Source organism: Alnus glutinosa, chromosome 3 (genome assembly GCF_958979055.1).
Source record: "Alnus glutinosa chromosome 3, dhAlnGlut1.1, whole genome shotgun sequence".
Lineage (NCBI taxonomy): Eukaryota > Viridiplantae > Streptophyta > Magnoliopsida > Fagales > Betulaceae > Alnus > Alnus glutinosa.
In genome coordinates this window covers 26,639,468-26,656,558 of record NC_084888.1, presented here as the reverse complement: position 1 = coordinate 26,656,558, position 17,091 = coordinate 26,639,468, and the positions used below count along the sequence as shown (strand labels likewise).

Sequence of the window (17,091 nt, the reverse complement as noted above, 5' to 3'; positions counted from 1 at the left end):
GGCGTTGCAAACGGACTGTGAACGGAGGGGTGTCGGGAAGATTGGGTCGCGGTTGGGAAATAACGCCACCCCAAACACACATTTTTTTAAAAAAAAAAATAATAATAATAATAATAAAAAGAAATAAAATTTTACTTTATTTTTTATTTTTTAAAATTTTTTAATTGAAAAATGACACGTAACAAGGGTATTATGGGAATATTTCGCCAAAATGAGTATTTTTCAAAAGTTTTGGTAGTTTGAAAGGCCAGAGTACAAGCTTTAGTAGTTTGGGGAGCCATCCGAAGAAATGGTGGTAGTTTGGGAGGCTAAATTGTATTTTTCCCTTACTTGAAAATTTTGAGTATGATTGAAAATTCACACAAGAATCATGCTCTGCCATCCTCTGCTTTGTTGTTACACTATTTTATGCGACTCATTTCTTGACTTTGGCTAAAAATATAGATGACTGTGACTGAATAGTTTATAGACCCTTTTGAATCATTTATAGGCCCGATTTGAGCACTTTTATGAATTTGTTGTTAAAGAGTTCACCCCTCTTAAATTTATGTTCCATTATAAATTTATGTACCTACAGAAAAAGAAAAAAGAAAAAAAAGGAAAATTATGTTACAACGCAACTCGCTCGAGCTTTTACACTTTTGTACATTGAGATCTCCATTTTCAATTTGATTGAAGTTAAGACCAAGACTCGTACCCTGAATTATGGGCTTGTTTGGCAAAAACATGTACAGAACAGAGCAGTAGGTTGTTAGTTTTGAAATTAGTAAAAAGTAATGATGTGATATAAAATAAAAAGAATTTGTATAAAAAAGTGAAAAAATTTTGTATTGTAGTGAATTTTTTTATTTGAATAGTAACAAAAAATTAATGATATGATATAAAAAGTGGAAATGTTTTGATATTGATTAGTAGTGAAAAATATTAAAAAAAAGAAAAAAAAAAAAAAGAAAAAAGAAAAAAAAGTACATAAACAGTTATTCTGTATTGTTGCTACTTGCTAGACAAACAAGCCCATAATATTGTCATGGGCAGTTGAAAAAGTGATAAAGATCGATCTTATTGTCATGATAAAAAACACACAAAGTTGTTCAAAAGCGACACGTATCCTTTCTTCCAAGTTCCATCCTCCACATTCACACACATCAGATATATATATATATATATATATGCTCAGATCAATCGACTTTAACCTCCTTCACATCCTTCTTGGGCTTCTCAGTTCTAGGAATGGTAATGGTTAGCACTCCATCCTTCAACTCCGCCTTAACCTCGTCAACCTTGGCATCATCGGGCAGCATCAGGCTTGTGTTGTAGTAGCCATACCAAAACTCTTCATCGGACGCTTCTTCCTTCTCCTCCTTGTGCTCTCCCTTCACTGTCAAAACCCCGTCGTCGATGGTCACCTTCAGGTCTTCTTTGGCTACCCCCGGCGCATCAAACCGCAACATGTAGCACCCGTCCTTCTCTTTTACGCGGCAACTGAGTGTCCAGGGCGATATGTTTAGTTTCTCGAACAGATTGTTTATGTTCTCCGTTGCTTGCATCAGCGCATTTCCAAGCCCCGATGGAAAGTACTCTAGGGAAACAAAAAGGGACGAGTCAACAAATTAAGCCGCCCACGTCAGGTGTTTGTTTCTGTGTGTGTGTGAAAGAGAGATTGAGCGAGAAGGAGAGAATACCATAAAGGGCAAGAACAAAGTCACGGTCGTCGTTCCTCCAAGGCTGCCACCTGCGTTGCCTCCTTGGGAACAACTTGGAGTACTTCTTCCCACGTTCAGAAACAGCAACCTGTTTGCCATCTGTTGTCTTCTCACCAGCCACCTTATCACTAGCTGATGCAGTAAACCTGTTCACAAACCTCTGGTTCTGAAGACCACTAACACCTTGGCCAAGCAAAGAAGCAGAACAGGAAGCCGGCACCCTTTGTTCCAGACTTTTCAAAGCCAAACGAGTCAAAGCCATTGATGAGCTTTGTGTTATAAAACTTGGTGAGAATTGAGAAAGAAGTATGTGGGTATGTGGGTTGTTCTGGTTGGTAGCTAGAGAAAGAGGATAGGAATTTAAAGAACGTTGTGGACCTTGTGGCTACGCTGTGCGCTTTGATTTCGACGTTTGGAGAAGTTTCTTAGAGGTTCTGGGAGGTGGTGATGACACGTCAGAAAATTATATTATGTTCTTGGTCCTACTATTTCTTTTTCTTTTTTTTTTTTTTTCTTTTTTGAGAATGTTCTTGGTCCTTCTAAAGTGTACTACAACGAGTGCAAACAGTGTTCCAGGGGAAAATGCATCGGATGCCACGTCTTTTACTTTCAAAATCTTTCTTCTGTTACTATATATCACAGTATCACTCAAATGCAGACTTTCATAAACTTGTTTCAAAACGTGTCACCATACCATTAGCATGTACCATTATTTATTAATACAATAGATCACATAGAATGGTGACAATTTGACCATTTTTTTTTTTTTTTTTTTTTTTTTTTTAAGTTTTGAAAATCCTATCATTTTCATAGTCAAATATACAAATGATACCATGAATGGTGGTTGTCCAGTGGCGTAGCCTCAAGGCAATCTCCATGTGATTAGGTACATGAGTTTGACTTTCCTAATGAGAATTTGCTTTGAGTTTCACTGATATTTTGATGGGGTCGGGTCAGGTTATGGCTCAATCGGACTTGAGGGAACGCCTGCAATTTTCTCACTGTTTAGGCCCCTCCTATCATTGGTTTCCAGCAGGTAGCGGCTACGATAGTCACACGCAGGTAGAGTAACAACTTTGGCTACTCCCTCCTGCCTTTTTTGTTTTAAAAAAAATACAAATTATGTATAGCTGTCGTCGGATTAGGATCTCTAATAATTTGTTGTCTAATCTAGATAGCAAATGTAAGAAAGCCTACATGGGCTTCACTTGTCCACGAATAAATAGTCGTGCAACTCAAAATTCATTTGAGCAAGTAAATCCATTATGTACTCTCTCACAATATGTGCTGCCTAGATTGTAAATTGCTGAGAATCCTAATCCGCTACCGTCATAATCTGGCTCTAAACAACTTGATGTGGGACAAACGGGGAGCAAAGGACACTCAGCTAGACATCTGCTCAAGCCAAGTCAATCTGTTAGACATCCGCTGGACATTTGTTCAAGCATAGCCAAGCTAAAGGCAGAACGCTTAGCTATACATGTGCTAGAGCGTATATTGCAGTTGTTTTGTTTTCGGCATGTTTCTGATTTTTGGCTATCACCAAGACATGATCTCTTCATTTGGAAAACATGATTTCTTCACCAAATTTAGACAAAAATCCGAACGTCTATAGTAGATGATTGATTATTATTTTAAGTTGAGTATTTTTTAAGAGACGAACAACATTTTGAATTTGAATACAGATTTGCATGTTCTCTAATTATTTGAAGACATAGTTATTCTTAAACCAAGGTCAAAGAAATTTTGCAAAACTTGCCGCCACGAACGACACAGGCAGCCGGTGCCATAAATCAATTATAAATGTAATACAAGCAAATCTAAAAGGCCTGAATAATGAAAATCCCAGCATTGGCATGTGACAGATAATGTTACAGTTGATTACAAGCCGCGGTTTGCTCAATCCACCCGCTCTTGCTGTGGAAGCAAACCGAAATGAATGACTACAACAGCAAAGATGGGTTTTGACTTCTTAACAACCTTTAAGCATCTCATATTTCAGCTGCTCAATCATACAACCCCTCCTGCTCCCAGATGTCCACAAGGAAATCTACCATTTCCTGAGTTCAAGACAACAAAGAATTACCTAAAGCACACTATCGGCATTAGACCAGCTTTTGAGGGCAGAGATCGACTTACAGGAAGTGGGATAGGCTGAGGGAATGGCTTGTTGCTCCCAAGCAAGCTTTCATACGATGCATTCCAACTGCAAAGCCAGAATTTTTTACCAATGCATAGACAATGAGTGCTGACAAGATACAAGAAACGAATTCATGAATATTCAACACCTACTTTACAAACAAAAAGGTGCTGCATATTCCAGAAGCGGTTTTCCTACATTCCTACATCCTTCACTCATTCCTACTCTTAATATAGAAAGCCTAAACAACAAGCCAAAAAATTTGGATACTTCGCAACATTCATCATTCATGACTGTCAGACGTGCAGATTGCAAGTAAAATGTAATACCAAATTTTGAATATTCTCTTTTTGGTTTTGTAGCACTCATCAACTTTTGAGGGCCAAACTTGGCCCCAACATGGAAATGAATTTGTTCCACAAGATTGGATGCCACATATTCATATAATACAAAGAAGTACATGCATTTAATACGATAAAGGGAAAGAAATTCTTCACAAAATTTATGACTATATCTTGCAATGATGTCTTTTTGTTTTGTTCTTTTCCTTTTTGGGCGAGTGAGTTTAGTCCCAATGAGAGGGGAATGAAGGGCTTGTTTGGCAAAGACATGTACAGAACAGAGTAGTAGGTTGTTAATTTTGGAATTAGTAAAAAGTGATGATGTGATATAAAAATGTGAAAAAGTTTTGTTTTGAAGTGAATTTTTTTATTTGAATAGTAATAAAAAATTATTGATGTGATATAAAAAGTGAAAAAAGTGAGAATGTTTTGATGTTTGATTGGTAGTAGGAAATATGGAAAAGTAAAAAAAAAAAAAAAGTATATGAACAGTCCACGCATTACTGTGTACTGTTCTGTAACTTAACAAACAAGGCCGAACAGTCTTTGAACCAATGAACTCTGCTTCATGAAAAGTGACTCCTCACCAATAATGCTACCTCTTGGGGTTTCTTGAAATGATGTTATTTCTCTTTATTCTTGATATAAAATCATGACCAAGACTCAGATTCTATGGTAACAGGAGAACTTGGTCCAAACTAGAAGAAATATGAAATATCTCCATTTCAATGAGCTATCCCAAAGAGAAATAATATAATATAATAAAAATCAACCTCCTCCCCCTTAAGGTGTTCTGTGGGCCTTAAAGGTGTGAAATAAAGTCATTGCTAGTCAATATTATGATAATTGATAAATGGCAGATGAATCTGATAACAGGTCAACTTGCAAAACTAATTATAGGTTGAAGGTTTCTGCTCTCAGATCTTCAAATAGGAGGCCATATTTAATTTGACAAATTCAGAATTTTTTTAAAGCAACTCACTTTAATTTGGGTTCTCGTGTTGGTTGGGCCCGGTTCTCAGACCTTTTATTTCCTACCCAACGCTGCCTATTCTGATTCCAGAGAAGAAGACCTGTACCCCATTTAAGATAGAAAAGTATGAGTTAACATAGAGAAACAGAAACACAAACTGAACATGAGATAAATGGAAGAGCAACATGAAATACTGCCTACAACATCATATAAATCACCAACTTCAACCATAAAGCATATGCTAACGACTAAAGACACCATACATCAGACTGGAAAGATCAAGAAGGAAAAACAGGAAAATTAAGAGGGGTAATGTGTTAACTTGGTGACACCACCCTTCAAAATATTAATTGGGGTTCCTACTGATTCATAAGTTTACTCTCCCCAAAAGAAAAATAAAATAAAATCAAGACCCACAGCTGCATCAGATGTATGGATATGCCAAATCCTATCAAGTTACTGAACGTCCAAGGAGAAATGAAAACTTACCATGATTTACAAATTCAGAAGGGGTGTTAGCACTCCCAGCAATGCCATGGGGATCTAAAATTTGGTTGGTTGTACTGATTGATGAGATGCTTCCCTGTGACTGAACTGCACTGTTGTCCATATCACCCGTGCTGGTGGTCCAGAAATCCTCTGATATGCAAGGTTTCTTAACCGTCTGACCTTGAGTCGTTAATCCTTTTGATAGAGCATCCACTGAGGTAGTGACTGTGGGCTTGTTATAGCATCCAAGACAACCACTGCTCTGTTACAAATCCCATTTGGTTCTGTTACAAATCTCACATATAGTCATATGGCTGACAAATAGCAGCCACCACATACCAACAAACTGCAACCACCTATATAAATTAGTCCACACAGAACCTGCTATCTCTCTCTCTCACTCAAATCGGAAACGAAAGACAACATCATTTTACAAGTATCACAATGTTCTCGTGTGGAATCTAAAGAGAATTACATACAGTTAAATCAACAGATAGAGAAGAAGAAAATAGCCAACTACGAATCAAGCAAGCAATTTTGTTGAGAGGGAAGTACCCCCCCAACAACTGTATGGGAAAATAGGCTGGAGAGGAGCTAAAAGAATCATTATTAGCATAGACCTAGAATCCAATATTCAAAATAATGAAGTATATAAGACAGCTAGACAATAAAACCTCAATACCCAAAACCTCAACTTGCTAAAAAGTTTTTCATTTTATTTTTTTCAATTTTTTTTTTTTTTATTTCTTTGGCAGCCAACAAAAGATGCATTTAAACGCAAGTTCAAGCCAACAGTAACACTTTATACATTATGGCCAACTCCCAAGTAATGACAAGAAACTGGGACCTTTGTTCTTACGCTTTCATTTTGATCTATAAGGCAAACTATAGGGAGCTATCCTATAATTTTAATTGAACGATACTGATCTCCGATTATATTCAAGATAATTTAATCTTCTCTACAAATATTTTAAAGCTATAATTTGAGGGGCTCAGTTCTCAGTTTGAACTTGAGCTCTTGATATGTGGGATATTTTGCATGTGACTGTTGGCACACTAAACATTTAGCCTACCAAAGCCTCAAAGCTGATTAAACACCAATGAGAATATGCATGCCAAACATTAGACTGAAAACAACAATTTAGCTTTCACAATTTGAACAACCTTTTGAAAACTTTCTTCAGTGACAGTTATAACCTTCAACAAGAGTAACTCAGGCCATTGAGCCAAACCATCTGTGCACCACACTAAGCCTAAGGCAGGTGTAGCAAGCAGCCATAATAGAAAATGCACGAAGGAGACTTAATAGCAAAGTAGTGGCACCTCAGTATTTAGCTACCATGGTCCTTAGGTGCTCTCAGAGGCCATGGGAACATGACTATGGTACAGACCCACAATTAGATTACCCTAACCAAGGAAATTGCGTAAGCCCAAAATTCCAAAGGGGTGAACTTGGATGATTCTGGACATTCTAATTTAAACAAATTTTACAAATGCTATTTAGAAATTATGTCAATAGCTAAATAAAAAGACTTAATGGCCCAAAATACTCAATAGTCCTAACTTGTCATTATTCAGATTTTTTTAGGTAGGTGTGACTCACTGTAAAGTGCTTTCTTTTCACCTATCAACAATCAAAAGGTAATTGGATACTTATGAGAAATTTTTAAAGTCACTTCAACTGCATGTATATATTTGAAGCACTGAGAAGCGAGGATGGTAATGTAAGCAGGACGCAGTGAAACCATTAATTATGCATCACATCTTTCTCATTTGAACCTACAAATCCAAGGCTTTATAAGCTAGCTTTTTGAGCTTTAGGTGAACTCAATTACATACCCTTTGCAGGGGTATGAGGCACTTAGCGCTTTAAGGCACGCTTTTAAAAATATGCATGACATTACCAGAAAATTTATACCAACTCCAAAAACAAGTGATATAACCGAACTGAACAAAAGCAATAATGGAGATAAAAAAAAAAAAAAAAAAAAAAAAAAAAAAAAAAAAAAAAAAAAAATTCGTATCATGGGTGATAACTAAAGGCTTCTATTTTCCCGTTAGATTGCCAAGAAAATGTTAAACTTTCTTCTCTTATTTCTTTTTAACGGTAAGTATTAACTTTAATTGCTTGGGAAATGGGAAATTTTGAAACCCTAATCAGCAGAGGGTCATCAAGGTGTCTCATCTAGTTCAATTGAAGTTTTCAATTTCTTTCATCAAATTTAATCTAACAGTCTAACAGAATATACAACCCCCACCACCCACCCCCCAAGACACAGAAAAAAAAAAAAAAAATTGCTATGTTCTTAAAGAACAATCAACTTCCCGAGTTATATAGGATCATATTACCGAGCTAAATTGAGTTTGCCAATTTCTTAACGAACGACGCTACAGGATATATATGTCAGCAATGCCCATTCATTGCCTTTATTCAAAATCATAACTCTTTTCTCTTCCCTGGATTCCTCCGCAACCAAATAACTAAAACCACAAGAGATTCCAATTCAAACACCAAACAACAACAACAACAACAAAAACCCACGAAAGTTACAAGCTTGAAAACTCATTCAACCACAAAATCCCCAGACAATTCCAAACCTCAATTGGGAATCAGAAAAAACGTACCCCATATGCAATATAAGAAAGACCCACAAAAGCCTTATCAGATCTGCTTAGAAATTTTCTGGGAAAGTCAAAGCTCGATGGGAAACCGATTCCAGGAAAGAAACATCAGAGAGCCCTCCTGGATGCCAAAAAAAGAAGGGTATCAGAGAAAAATTAAAATAAAATTGTAAAAGAAAAAAAATTAAAAAATGTAATCAATGAAAAGAAAGCGACCTGCAAGATTGAGAAATAGAACACTCACTCTCTCTTTCTCTTTCCTGGAACCCAAAGCCCAATCTAAAGGATGGCCTTTTGGATTGCTTCTTCTTCTTTTCCTCTAGCAATTATTGGCAAAAAGAATAAAGAAGACGATGGGCAGAACTGGAAAAGAATATATACGTAATACAAAGGGAGTTTCGCTACCCTACGGTTTTCCACTGTCAAGTGGCTCCTTTTCGGTTGCAATGATTTCGACACATCAACCCAAAAGTGTCTGAATCAGTGAATCACGGATGGATCACTTTTTCTGTTTTTTTTTTTTTCTTTTTTTTTTTTGTGTGTTTTCCGGACCAAATTCACTTGACAACGGATGCTCATGATGTATTTCACTATTTAGGCTACTATTTATGTTTTATACAACCAAACATCTATGTCACAAGTGCTACAAATTGTAGGCATGCATGTTTTTACTTGAGTTGTTAATTTTGATATTCTCGGTAAAGATTTGAAAGTTAATTAGATTTATAGTAATAATAGAGGAATGGACAAGAGTTGAGTTCTTTGTACCCACAACCATCATCCCAATTGAACTTCATCTTCAAACCACTACTCATTATATGTCGAAAGGTAGTTTTCGAGTTGTTTTATGTGTTAAGTATCACCGTTATTTTGAATTAAAAACTATAACTAGCGATACTATAGGGCATGACTGACATCCATACATGGTTGTGCTGGTCACTTCCAACCATTTTTTTCAAGGTAATTAACATTAAAAATAAACATAGGTCATAGGGTCAATTCTCTATATTAGTATACACCCTCCCTTCTCAAGATTCTTCACTTTCTTTTCCAACGGTGGTACATCACACAACAAGATATTTCCAAATGAGAACATAATTTATTTCATTAGTATCACAATGATTCTATGGGTGTATATGAGCCAAGCTTAAGCGAGTAGTGTTTGCTCGAGCTCGGCTCGTGAAATATTTGCTGGGGCTTGAGCTCAAGCTCGAGCTCGTGATGAGTCGAGAATCTCGAATCGAGCTTGTCAAGGGTTGAACCTCGTGCAAGTTCGAGCTCAAGCTCACATTTTTAGCGGAATCTAGCTTGAGTATTCGGCTCGAGTTAAGTTTAAAATATCAAACAAAAATTCCAACACTAAAACAGCACAAGACCATTGCCCAAAGGCTAGTAACTGCATGTCATGGCTGCCCCGACGTGGTCAATGGCCAGAGACCACCGCGAGCGGCGCAGCCGCAACACCAGCCCCGAAAGCCAACGAACAAACACCCTTCTCTCTTGATTTCTCTCTCAAATCAACGGTCCCCCCAGGCTGCAAACAGAAGCATGCAGCCACAATGTCGTGCGGTGGCCAATGATGTGCACGTTGCTGCCTCGGCCCCTAAACTCTATGTGTGTAACGAGTCTTCTTTGAATATCTTTTAATGAGAGGTGTTATGTTAGAGTGGCCTTATTCCATTTGTCCAAAATGGCATTTCATGTAAGCTTATCTCCATGGGGTGTACTAAGAGTGGTTTTCTAGATTTCTTGAAGATACGGTTAGTAAAGGACTAAAGCGGATGCCAGCTATCATTGTTTTCGGTTTAATAAAAATAATATAGAGGGGTATTATAGAAAAGTATTTATTATATGGTAGTTACAATCTTTTTTTCTAAGAACCACAAGTAGTTATTTTATATAATTATATGTTAATTAGTTATATGTTTTAGTAAAGTACTAAAATATTGGTAACTAATTAACTAATATATGTACATCTTAGTGAATATGTACGAGTCGAGCCCTAATAAACGAGTCAATCCATATACGAGCTTGTTCACGAACATTAAATGAGTTAAACTAAGTTTATACGAGTATATGTCGTTTAATAATCAAGCCTAATTTCGTATTCATGAACGACCTATTTAATAATCGATTTGCGTTTAGTCGAGTCAAGCCCGATTATGTTCACGAGTAGCTTTGTTCATTTACATCCCTAAGGGTGAATATAAATAGGTTTCAAACCAACCTTTATAAGATATGAAGGCTCACTATATGTTTTCAAGAGGAACGTGTACGTTAAAAAATGCACAGTTTATAAGGTGAAAATATACATGCTTGAATGATAATTTATTTTGGCATTTTCATGGGCAATACTTACCTCAAGCTCTACAACTCCACACACGAGCTTCTTGTGAGGTGTAGTGAGGCCTAATATCTTATAAAGGTTGCTTTGAAACGTATTTATATTCACCGTTAGGGGTGTAATTTGCATTACATCTTTATTTTGCATTACACTCTAATATTAGTCAAGATTTTAAGAAAAGCCCTAATTTATACTTAAAAATTCGATTTACACATTCTGTCCTAAAAACGTTCAACCATTCCTCGAGGATCGTTGAAACGGTCCATACTGTTGGAATGGTGCTCAACACCGTGCGAATACTTTTGTTTCAGGACATGTTTTCCCTAAGTTTCACCCAACCAGAACATGATCTATCACTTTCTCTTGACCCCAAAATGTTACAACACTTCTAAGGGGATCATACTACATGAACCATTGTTGAAAACAACCATGCTTACAAATATATCTCAAAACCCTCAAGAATATAACTTTCTTCACATTTCTCACAATCCCTTGTTAAACAATCTAGGAATGTTCTAGATGTGTTGAAAGGTAAGTGGTGAAGCACCACCTTATGGTCAAAACAAAAATCACTCCCCAAAGTTCCAACCTTTCATGTAAAAGCCAATCATATCTACCTAAAAGACCTAATTTTCTAACAATATTAAGGAAATTCAATAAGTATACAAACTACTATGAAAATCAAGGCTCTAGCATAAACAAAACACATCAATCAAGACTAGTTCAAGCTTAAGGGTTTTATGCTCGAATAGCATAAAAACCTAAAGAAAAGCCCTTCTCTCTCTCTCTCTCTCTCTCTCTCTTAGGCTGCTGTAGGCGAGCCTAAATGGCTACCCTAGGGTTTCATTAGGCGTATATAAGTCATCCTCCATGTTTTCTTTAAGTTTGGACATATTATAATTGCATTCACAGTGTAACCGTTCGAACGGTTATCCACAACCATTCGAACAACATTCTTAAAATTTCGTTTCCTACTACTACACACCGTTCTAACGTTATAATGTGGCACCGTTGGGACAATGTACGGACTGTTTGAACATTGCTAAAAAAACTTGAAAATCCAAGTGTTTTGAAAACCCCAATTTTTCCATGCCTTTAAACTAAGCATTTGCAAAACCTTAAATCTCATTTTAGTGTTTTATAAAACACAACATTATCTTCTAGTTTGTGTATAAAGTAGGATATATATATATAGACACACACACACACACACACACACGTACGTATGCCTAAACTAGTGATTATAAAATATTTGTCACGTGTTTGAGTGGGGTGTTACAAAGTAAATTTAGTATTGTTAGACCTTTATAAAGTCATAGAAAGTGGGCCTCATTCCAACTAGCCCAATTTGACTAAAACCTAAAAAAAAATTATTTTTGTGGGAAGGTCACAGGCAAAAAAAAATTGAAATTCAGAGGGGTTAAAGTATTTTAGAAGACCAACGCCTAACCTAAATGGTTTTATAATATTTTAAAGATCGCAAACCAGACTAGTCTAGATTAGTGAGAGAGAGAGAGAGAGAGACTTTAGGGATGCGTGGCACTCATGGGATGGGGTTAAGTGAATTAGGTGGAAGGTGTACGGGGTGAGGCCCATGTGCAAAGACACGTAATGTGATTAACCTTTTTTTTTTTTAATACAAAATGAAATAACCAAAATGGCATAACGATTAGCCATGAAGCAACCACAATGTACACATCCTATAATATGTACCTGATACAACAGAAATAAACAATTACGCAGCGGAAACTAATATCATAAAACTGACAAATATTAATTACAATAACAGAGCCATACATTTATCTATCTGTTTAAAGCTTAAACAAAATATTATACATAAAAAAATGGCTATACAAAATATGTGTCACATTCGACACAAGCCATGTACATAAAGTCTACACAAAAGGTGGACTATCTGAGTCCAACACAACTACAACCAAATGTGAAGAGCATCAATCGTAGTATCCCAAGTATAACGCCACAGGGTCCTCATCGATGTTTGTAGTACCTGCAACCAAAGCATCAACATCTACACGATCGTAGCGAGTTGTGGCGGAAAGTTATATTACTCAGCAAGAGAGCTTTTAAAGGCTGAACTACTGTGGCGAGCTATAAATGGAGGAAAAATTCGAATTTGGAAGGATAAGTGGCTATGCAAACTATTGCACATAATGATCTAACTTGTAAAGGAGGACTCAGCAACGACGCAAGGGTAGCGAATCTCAATGATCCAGGAACTAAATGGTGGAAAATAAATATGATTCGTGCGTTGTTCAAAATGGATAATGGCAATGTTATGTGCCAAATCCCTATTGGTTTTAACCATAGGAGTGACAAGCAAATTTAGAGTGCCACAACAAATGGTGAGCTTATAATAGAAGTGCATACCATTTACAAAAGGATATACTAGCAACTGATAAAGGCGAATGTTCATGTATTGGCCTGCATAGAATACTATGAAAAAGGATTTAGAAGATGAATACTCCTCATGTGGTGAAGCTGCTTATGTGGAGGGCTTGCCATGATGACTTGGCTACCAAAGTTGATCTTCTTAGTAGAAAATTAACTGAAGATCCATTATGTCCCTTATGCGGAGTAGAGGCGGAGACTATCGAGAATGTTCTATGGGGTTGTTCGGCTACAAAGGCTACATGGAGCATGTGTGGTAAGAAGATCCAAAAAAGTTGGATTGAGCATGAGGAGTTTGTATTTATTGTGGAAGAGTTTCATCGACATTTGGACAACAATGGCGTGGAACTCATAGCGGTTGTGGCACGAAACTTGTAGCTATGACAGAGTGCAATGGTCTATAGACGACTTGTTAGCCCTCCTTCCACAGTGGTAAGCAAAGCATTTGAATCATTGGAGGCTTTTCGAAGTGCCAATGCTCGGAAATATTCAGAGAAAGAATCGGCAATTACTAGGAATATAAGTTGGGAAGCCCCTATGAATGGTTTCTTCAAGGTCAATTGGGATGCAGCCGTTGATGAAGACAACAAAAATATGAGTAATGGTGTTATAGTCAAGATAGCATAGGAGAGGTGTTGGCAACATTGTTAGTGCCAAAAGATTATATCACTGAACCTAATAATGCAGAAGCTACGGCGGTGTTGAGGACACTAGATGGGAATTGAACTGTCTGTATAAATAGAATGTCAACCATGTCAGCCGAAATTTAAATGGAGTGGCCCACTGTCTTGCGAATGAAGCGTTATTTATGAGGGAGAAACTTGTTCTAATTAAGAAAGTCCCTCATTGTATTTTTGATATTATCTCTGTTGAGTGTTGTGCTTATGATGTTTTCCTAATAAAAGTTTTGCTCGATTCCTTTTTAAAAAAAAAAAGTATAGATCAATTTTTTTAAAAGGTAAATACAGATTGTATTTGGTTATGACTTAAGTACAGATGTTGAATCAATGATTTTTTTAAAAAAAATTGATAGGAGCAATTGTAGCCGAAGCTGATAGAGAAAATATGATGCGTTTCTTCCTTCTTTGCCATATATATATATTGTAAGTAAGAAAATATTTGATTGTTTTCAAGACTCATTGTATGTTTTTGGTGGTTTCACTCATCATCGAAGTCAGAAATGGATCTAAAGTTTATCATCGCCCCAGGCCTCAATTTTTATCACAAATCATGTTCGACCCACTGGTTGAGTAGAAAGAGCATGTTTGGTATTCAGATCCATGATCACCCTCTAGGCCCAAAATAAGTTTTTAAAGTTTTATTTTTCTATAATATTTCAAATTAGCTAAATAATTAAGTAGCCAAATGGCTTCGTCTTTGACCATATGGGTTGCATGCATTGGGAATCCTTAAATTTGTTTTTAGCATATTTAGGGTATTTTTTAATCTTATTATAATCGCCCACTTCAAAAAATAATAATAATTTGAATTAGAGTTAAATTCTTAATCTTTTTTCATACGGCAATGGGATTTCTTGTCCAAACAAGAAGTCCGCCTATCAAATTAGGTGTATGAGCTTCATCAAAGACATCTCACAATCTCCTACACTCCCGATAGAAAGATAGTAGAAAAAATCCTCGTCTGATCGATTTGCTTGCTTCTTTTTTAGTCGTTGTTTTGGATGAAATCTACACCATTGAAATAATAGAAAGATTGTCGTTGTCAAAATGGCTGGCATCCGATGGTCCAATAGGTTGTTGTCCGAAAACTCTTTTGTTTGACGAGACACAACCTTTGTCTTGGTTCAAGCTTGTGTTTGGGGGCAAGCATGGACGAAGCAATGGAAAATGACCAAGTTTTTTCAATTGCTAGCATCTGTACACAGAATTTTGGTACCTTTTTCTCTCCTCTTTCCTTGTAGACCCCAATACCCTCATTCTCCAAATTCATCCCGCACGTCCATTTCTGTGGTTTACATTTTATGTTGAGAAATACTAAAGGTACTAAATCTTTTACTAAGATGATGTGGAGCTTATTTATTGGAGATGATTAAAACAATTAATAAAAAGAAATGCTGCGGGTACTAATGAATAAGCTCCACATCATCTTAATATCCATCTCTTAGTAAAAAATTTAGTACATCTATCATTTTTCTTTTATATTTACTTTTGACATTAGACAAATGTTACTGATAGGGGTCAGATTAGGATAAGAGGTGGAGTTGGCCGAAATGAAATTTCAACTTATTAGAATTAGATTAGTTAGTATTAGGACTAGAGTTTATTTAAATTTGAATATATATTAGAACTTTAAGTGTTATTACTTTAGGCTTTATCTACTTGTATTTCTATTTAAAAGTCAGTTGGTTGTTAATGAGGATTATTGAGAATTGATATAGACTATTGTCTTGTGGTTTGTTTTCAGCCTTAATTGAATTCATTTGTAGCTTGTCTCCAACCCTAATTGGAGTTCATTATCAATACAATTTCCCTTCTATTTTCACATTCCTCCATTTTTCATCCATTTTATCAAAAGTACCCATTAATTGAACCTGGGTTTGATACTAATTGTCTTTTAAATGCAATTACTTCGGACTCATCATCATTTTTCTTGTCGACACATGTAGAATAGGGGAGAACAGAGGTACTCGTTGGTATTTTTCCTTTGAAACAGTGTTAACGTGTTTTTTTTCTTAAACTTTTCCTACGACGTCCTTCGCGTTAAAACATAAAAATTGAATCTCAACAGTCAATTTTTTTTTTACAGTACTTTTCTCTACAACATTGAAGTCAGATCCAACAAACTTAATCCTAACTGACAAGGATCCTCTTTATTTCACTTGAAATTGAAAGTTATTTCATGGTCAAAATATAATGTTGTTATATGTACCGGTATAAATGAGGCCACATCATTTAAATTTTTTTTATTTGCATGCCAATATATATTAAATCTTGACCATAAAATAACTCTTATACCTTTCACTTAAAATAAAGAGCGGTGGGGTATATTACACTATTTCTTAAGGATTCCATTTTCTAATCTCTTGCTTGCTTTCTTAACCAATCAAACGTGTGTATATATATAAATATTATAATGCAAGAGTCAAAGAAAAAGCATTAAAGGTCACCAAGAAGTTAATAATCAATTAAATCAAATTAATGGATTACCACTACGTGTATGTATGTGGGTAAGTTGGCAACCAACTTTATAAATTTATTGAATTATTAGCTTTTGGTCCAAATCAAAAGCATTACCTTCCAAATTTTCAGTTGGCCATGGCCCATCGCAATTGGATACTACCACTACCGCTCTCTATTGTCTGCCACTCCATGCATTTAATTTGCACCCCATTTACTAAATATTCAATTTCCAAAAATAAAAAAATGAAAAGAAGAAAGAAAGAAAGAGAGAGATCAACATATAATAGAAAAATAAATAAACATTCAAATAAATGTTATTGTCTGTTACAGTTGGTTTGGTCAATTTAGTTGGGCTGCTTTGACATCTTCCTTGCAGACAACTGTGACTCAATAATTGAAGAACTTAATTGCAACTTGGAAGCAGTTTATGTTCATCCTTAAAACACACATCTTTTCAATCATGTCATATGCTCCCAATACCCTTAAACGTTTTCAAACAGGAAACCACAAGAAACGTTTGCTTTAGACAACTTTGAGTTAAAAACGACTACGTTTCAGTCAAAGAGAATTTGAAAAAATTTGAACCATTCATTAATTTACAGTAGATCTGCTGTAATTTATAACTACAGCACTGAAGCAGGAATCCTCCATCTGTTTGTCGTTCTACATATGGTTCATATTTTTAATTCACCGTGTAGTGCCGCTTTAAATCCATTAACCTATCACACTTCTTGCCAACAACAATTTAGAACCGTTATATAGTTTAGATTTAATATTATTGTATCTAACATTGTAAATAATACTATTTTATTTATTTTTAATAACGTATAAACATATTTATTACATAATATCATTTAAATCATTAAATATAATAACATTAAATTTTGATCCTCAAATGAAATGATGTTTCTTCGTTTCACTTAAAATAGT

The 17,091-nt window shown here is 35.8% G+C and overlaps 2 protein-coding genes across 10 annotated transcripts; both read right to left on the bottom strand.

Annotated features, from left to right (window-relative positions):
- Positions 1-1,044: 1,044 nt before the first annotated feature.
- On the bottom strand, positions 1,045-2,122 carry LOC133864473 (26.5 kDa heat shock protein, mitochondrial). Its single transcript, XM_062300815.1, has 2 exons — positions 1,683-2,122; positions 1,045-1,579 (listed from the first exon to the last, which is right to left on the bottom strand). The coding sequence occupies exons 1-2, from the start codon at positions 1,963-1,965 to the stop codon at positions 1,179-1,181; spliced, it is 684 nt and encodes a 227-aa protein (XP_062156799.1). The 5' UTR covers positions 1,966-2,122; the 3' UTR covers positions 1,045-1,178.
- A 1,325-nt stretch (positions 2,123-3,447) lies between these two features.
- Positions 3,448-8,669, bottom strand: LOC133864380 (uncharacterized). 9 transcript variants are annotated; one of them, XM_062300696.1, is made up of 6 exons: positions 8,513-8,669; positions 8,272-8,389; positions 5,647-5,992; positions 5,167-5,257; positions 3,843-3,951; positions 3,448-3,763 (listed from the first exon to the last, which is right to left on the bottom strand). In XM_062300696.1, the coding sequence occupies exons 3-6, from the start codon at positions 5,765-5,767 to the stop codon at positions 3,710-3,712; spliced, it is 375 nt and encodes a 124-aa protein (XP_062156680.1). In that variant the 5' UTR covers positions 5,768-5,992; positions 8,272-8,389; positions 8,513-8,669; the 3' UTR covers positions 3,448-3,709. The 9 variants fall into 9 exon arrangements, with proteins under 9 accessions (XP_062156680.1, XP_062156679.1, XP_062156677.1 ...); XM_062300695.1 differs by having other exon boundaries at positions 5,647-5,930; XM_062300693.1 differs by having other exon boundaries at positions 5,647-5,908.
- Between the last annotated feature and the right edge of the window lie 8,422 nt (positions 8,670-17,091).

What these genes read in the sequence shown, in the direction of transcription:
- LOC133864473 (XM_062300815.1), bottom strand. Translation starts at nt 1,965, where the DNA reads ATGGCTTTGACTCGTTTGGCTTTGAAAAGTCTGGAACAAAGGGTGCCG. An exon ending in CTTTGTTCTTGCCCTTTATG is followed by an intron (nt 1,580 to 1,682) that starts GTATTCTCTCCT and finishes TTGTTTCCCTAG; the next exon opens with AGTACTTTCCATCGGGGCTT.
- LOC133864380 (XM_062300691.1), bottom strand. An exon ending in TTCTGAATTTGTAAATCATG is followed by an intron (nt 5,258 to 5,646) that starts GTAAGTTTTCAT and finishes AATGGGGTACAG; the next exon opens with GTCTTCTTCTCTGGAATCAG. An exon ending in CTCAGCCTATCCCACTTCCT is followed by an intron (nt 3,764 to 3,842) that starts GTAAGTCGATCT and finishes TCTTGAACTCAG; the next exon opens with GAAATGGTAGATTTCCTTGT.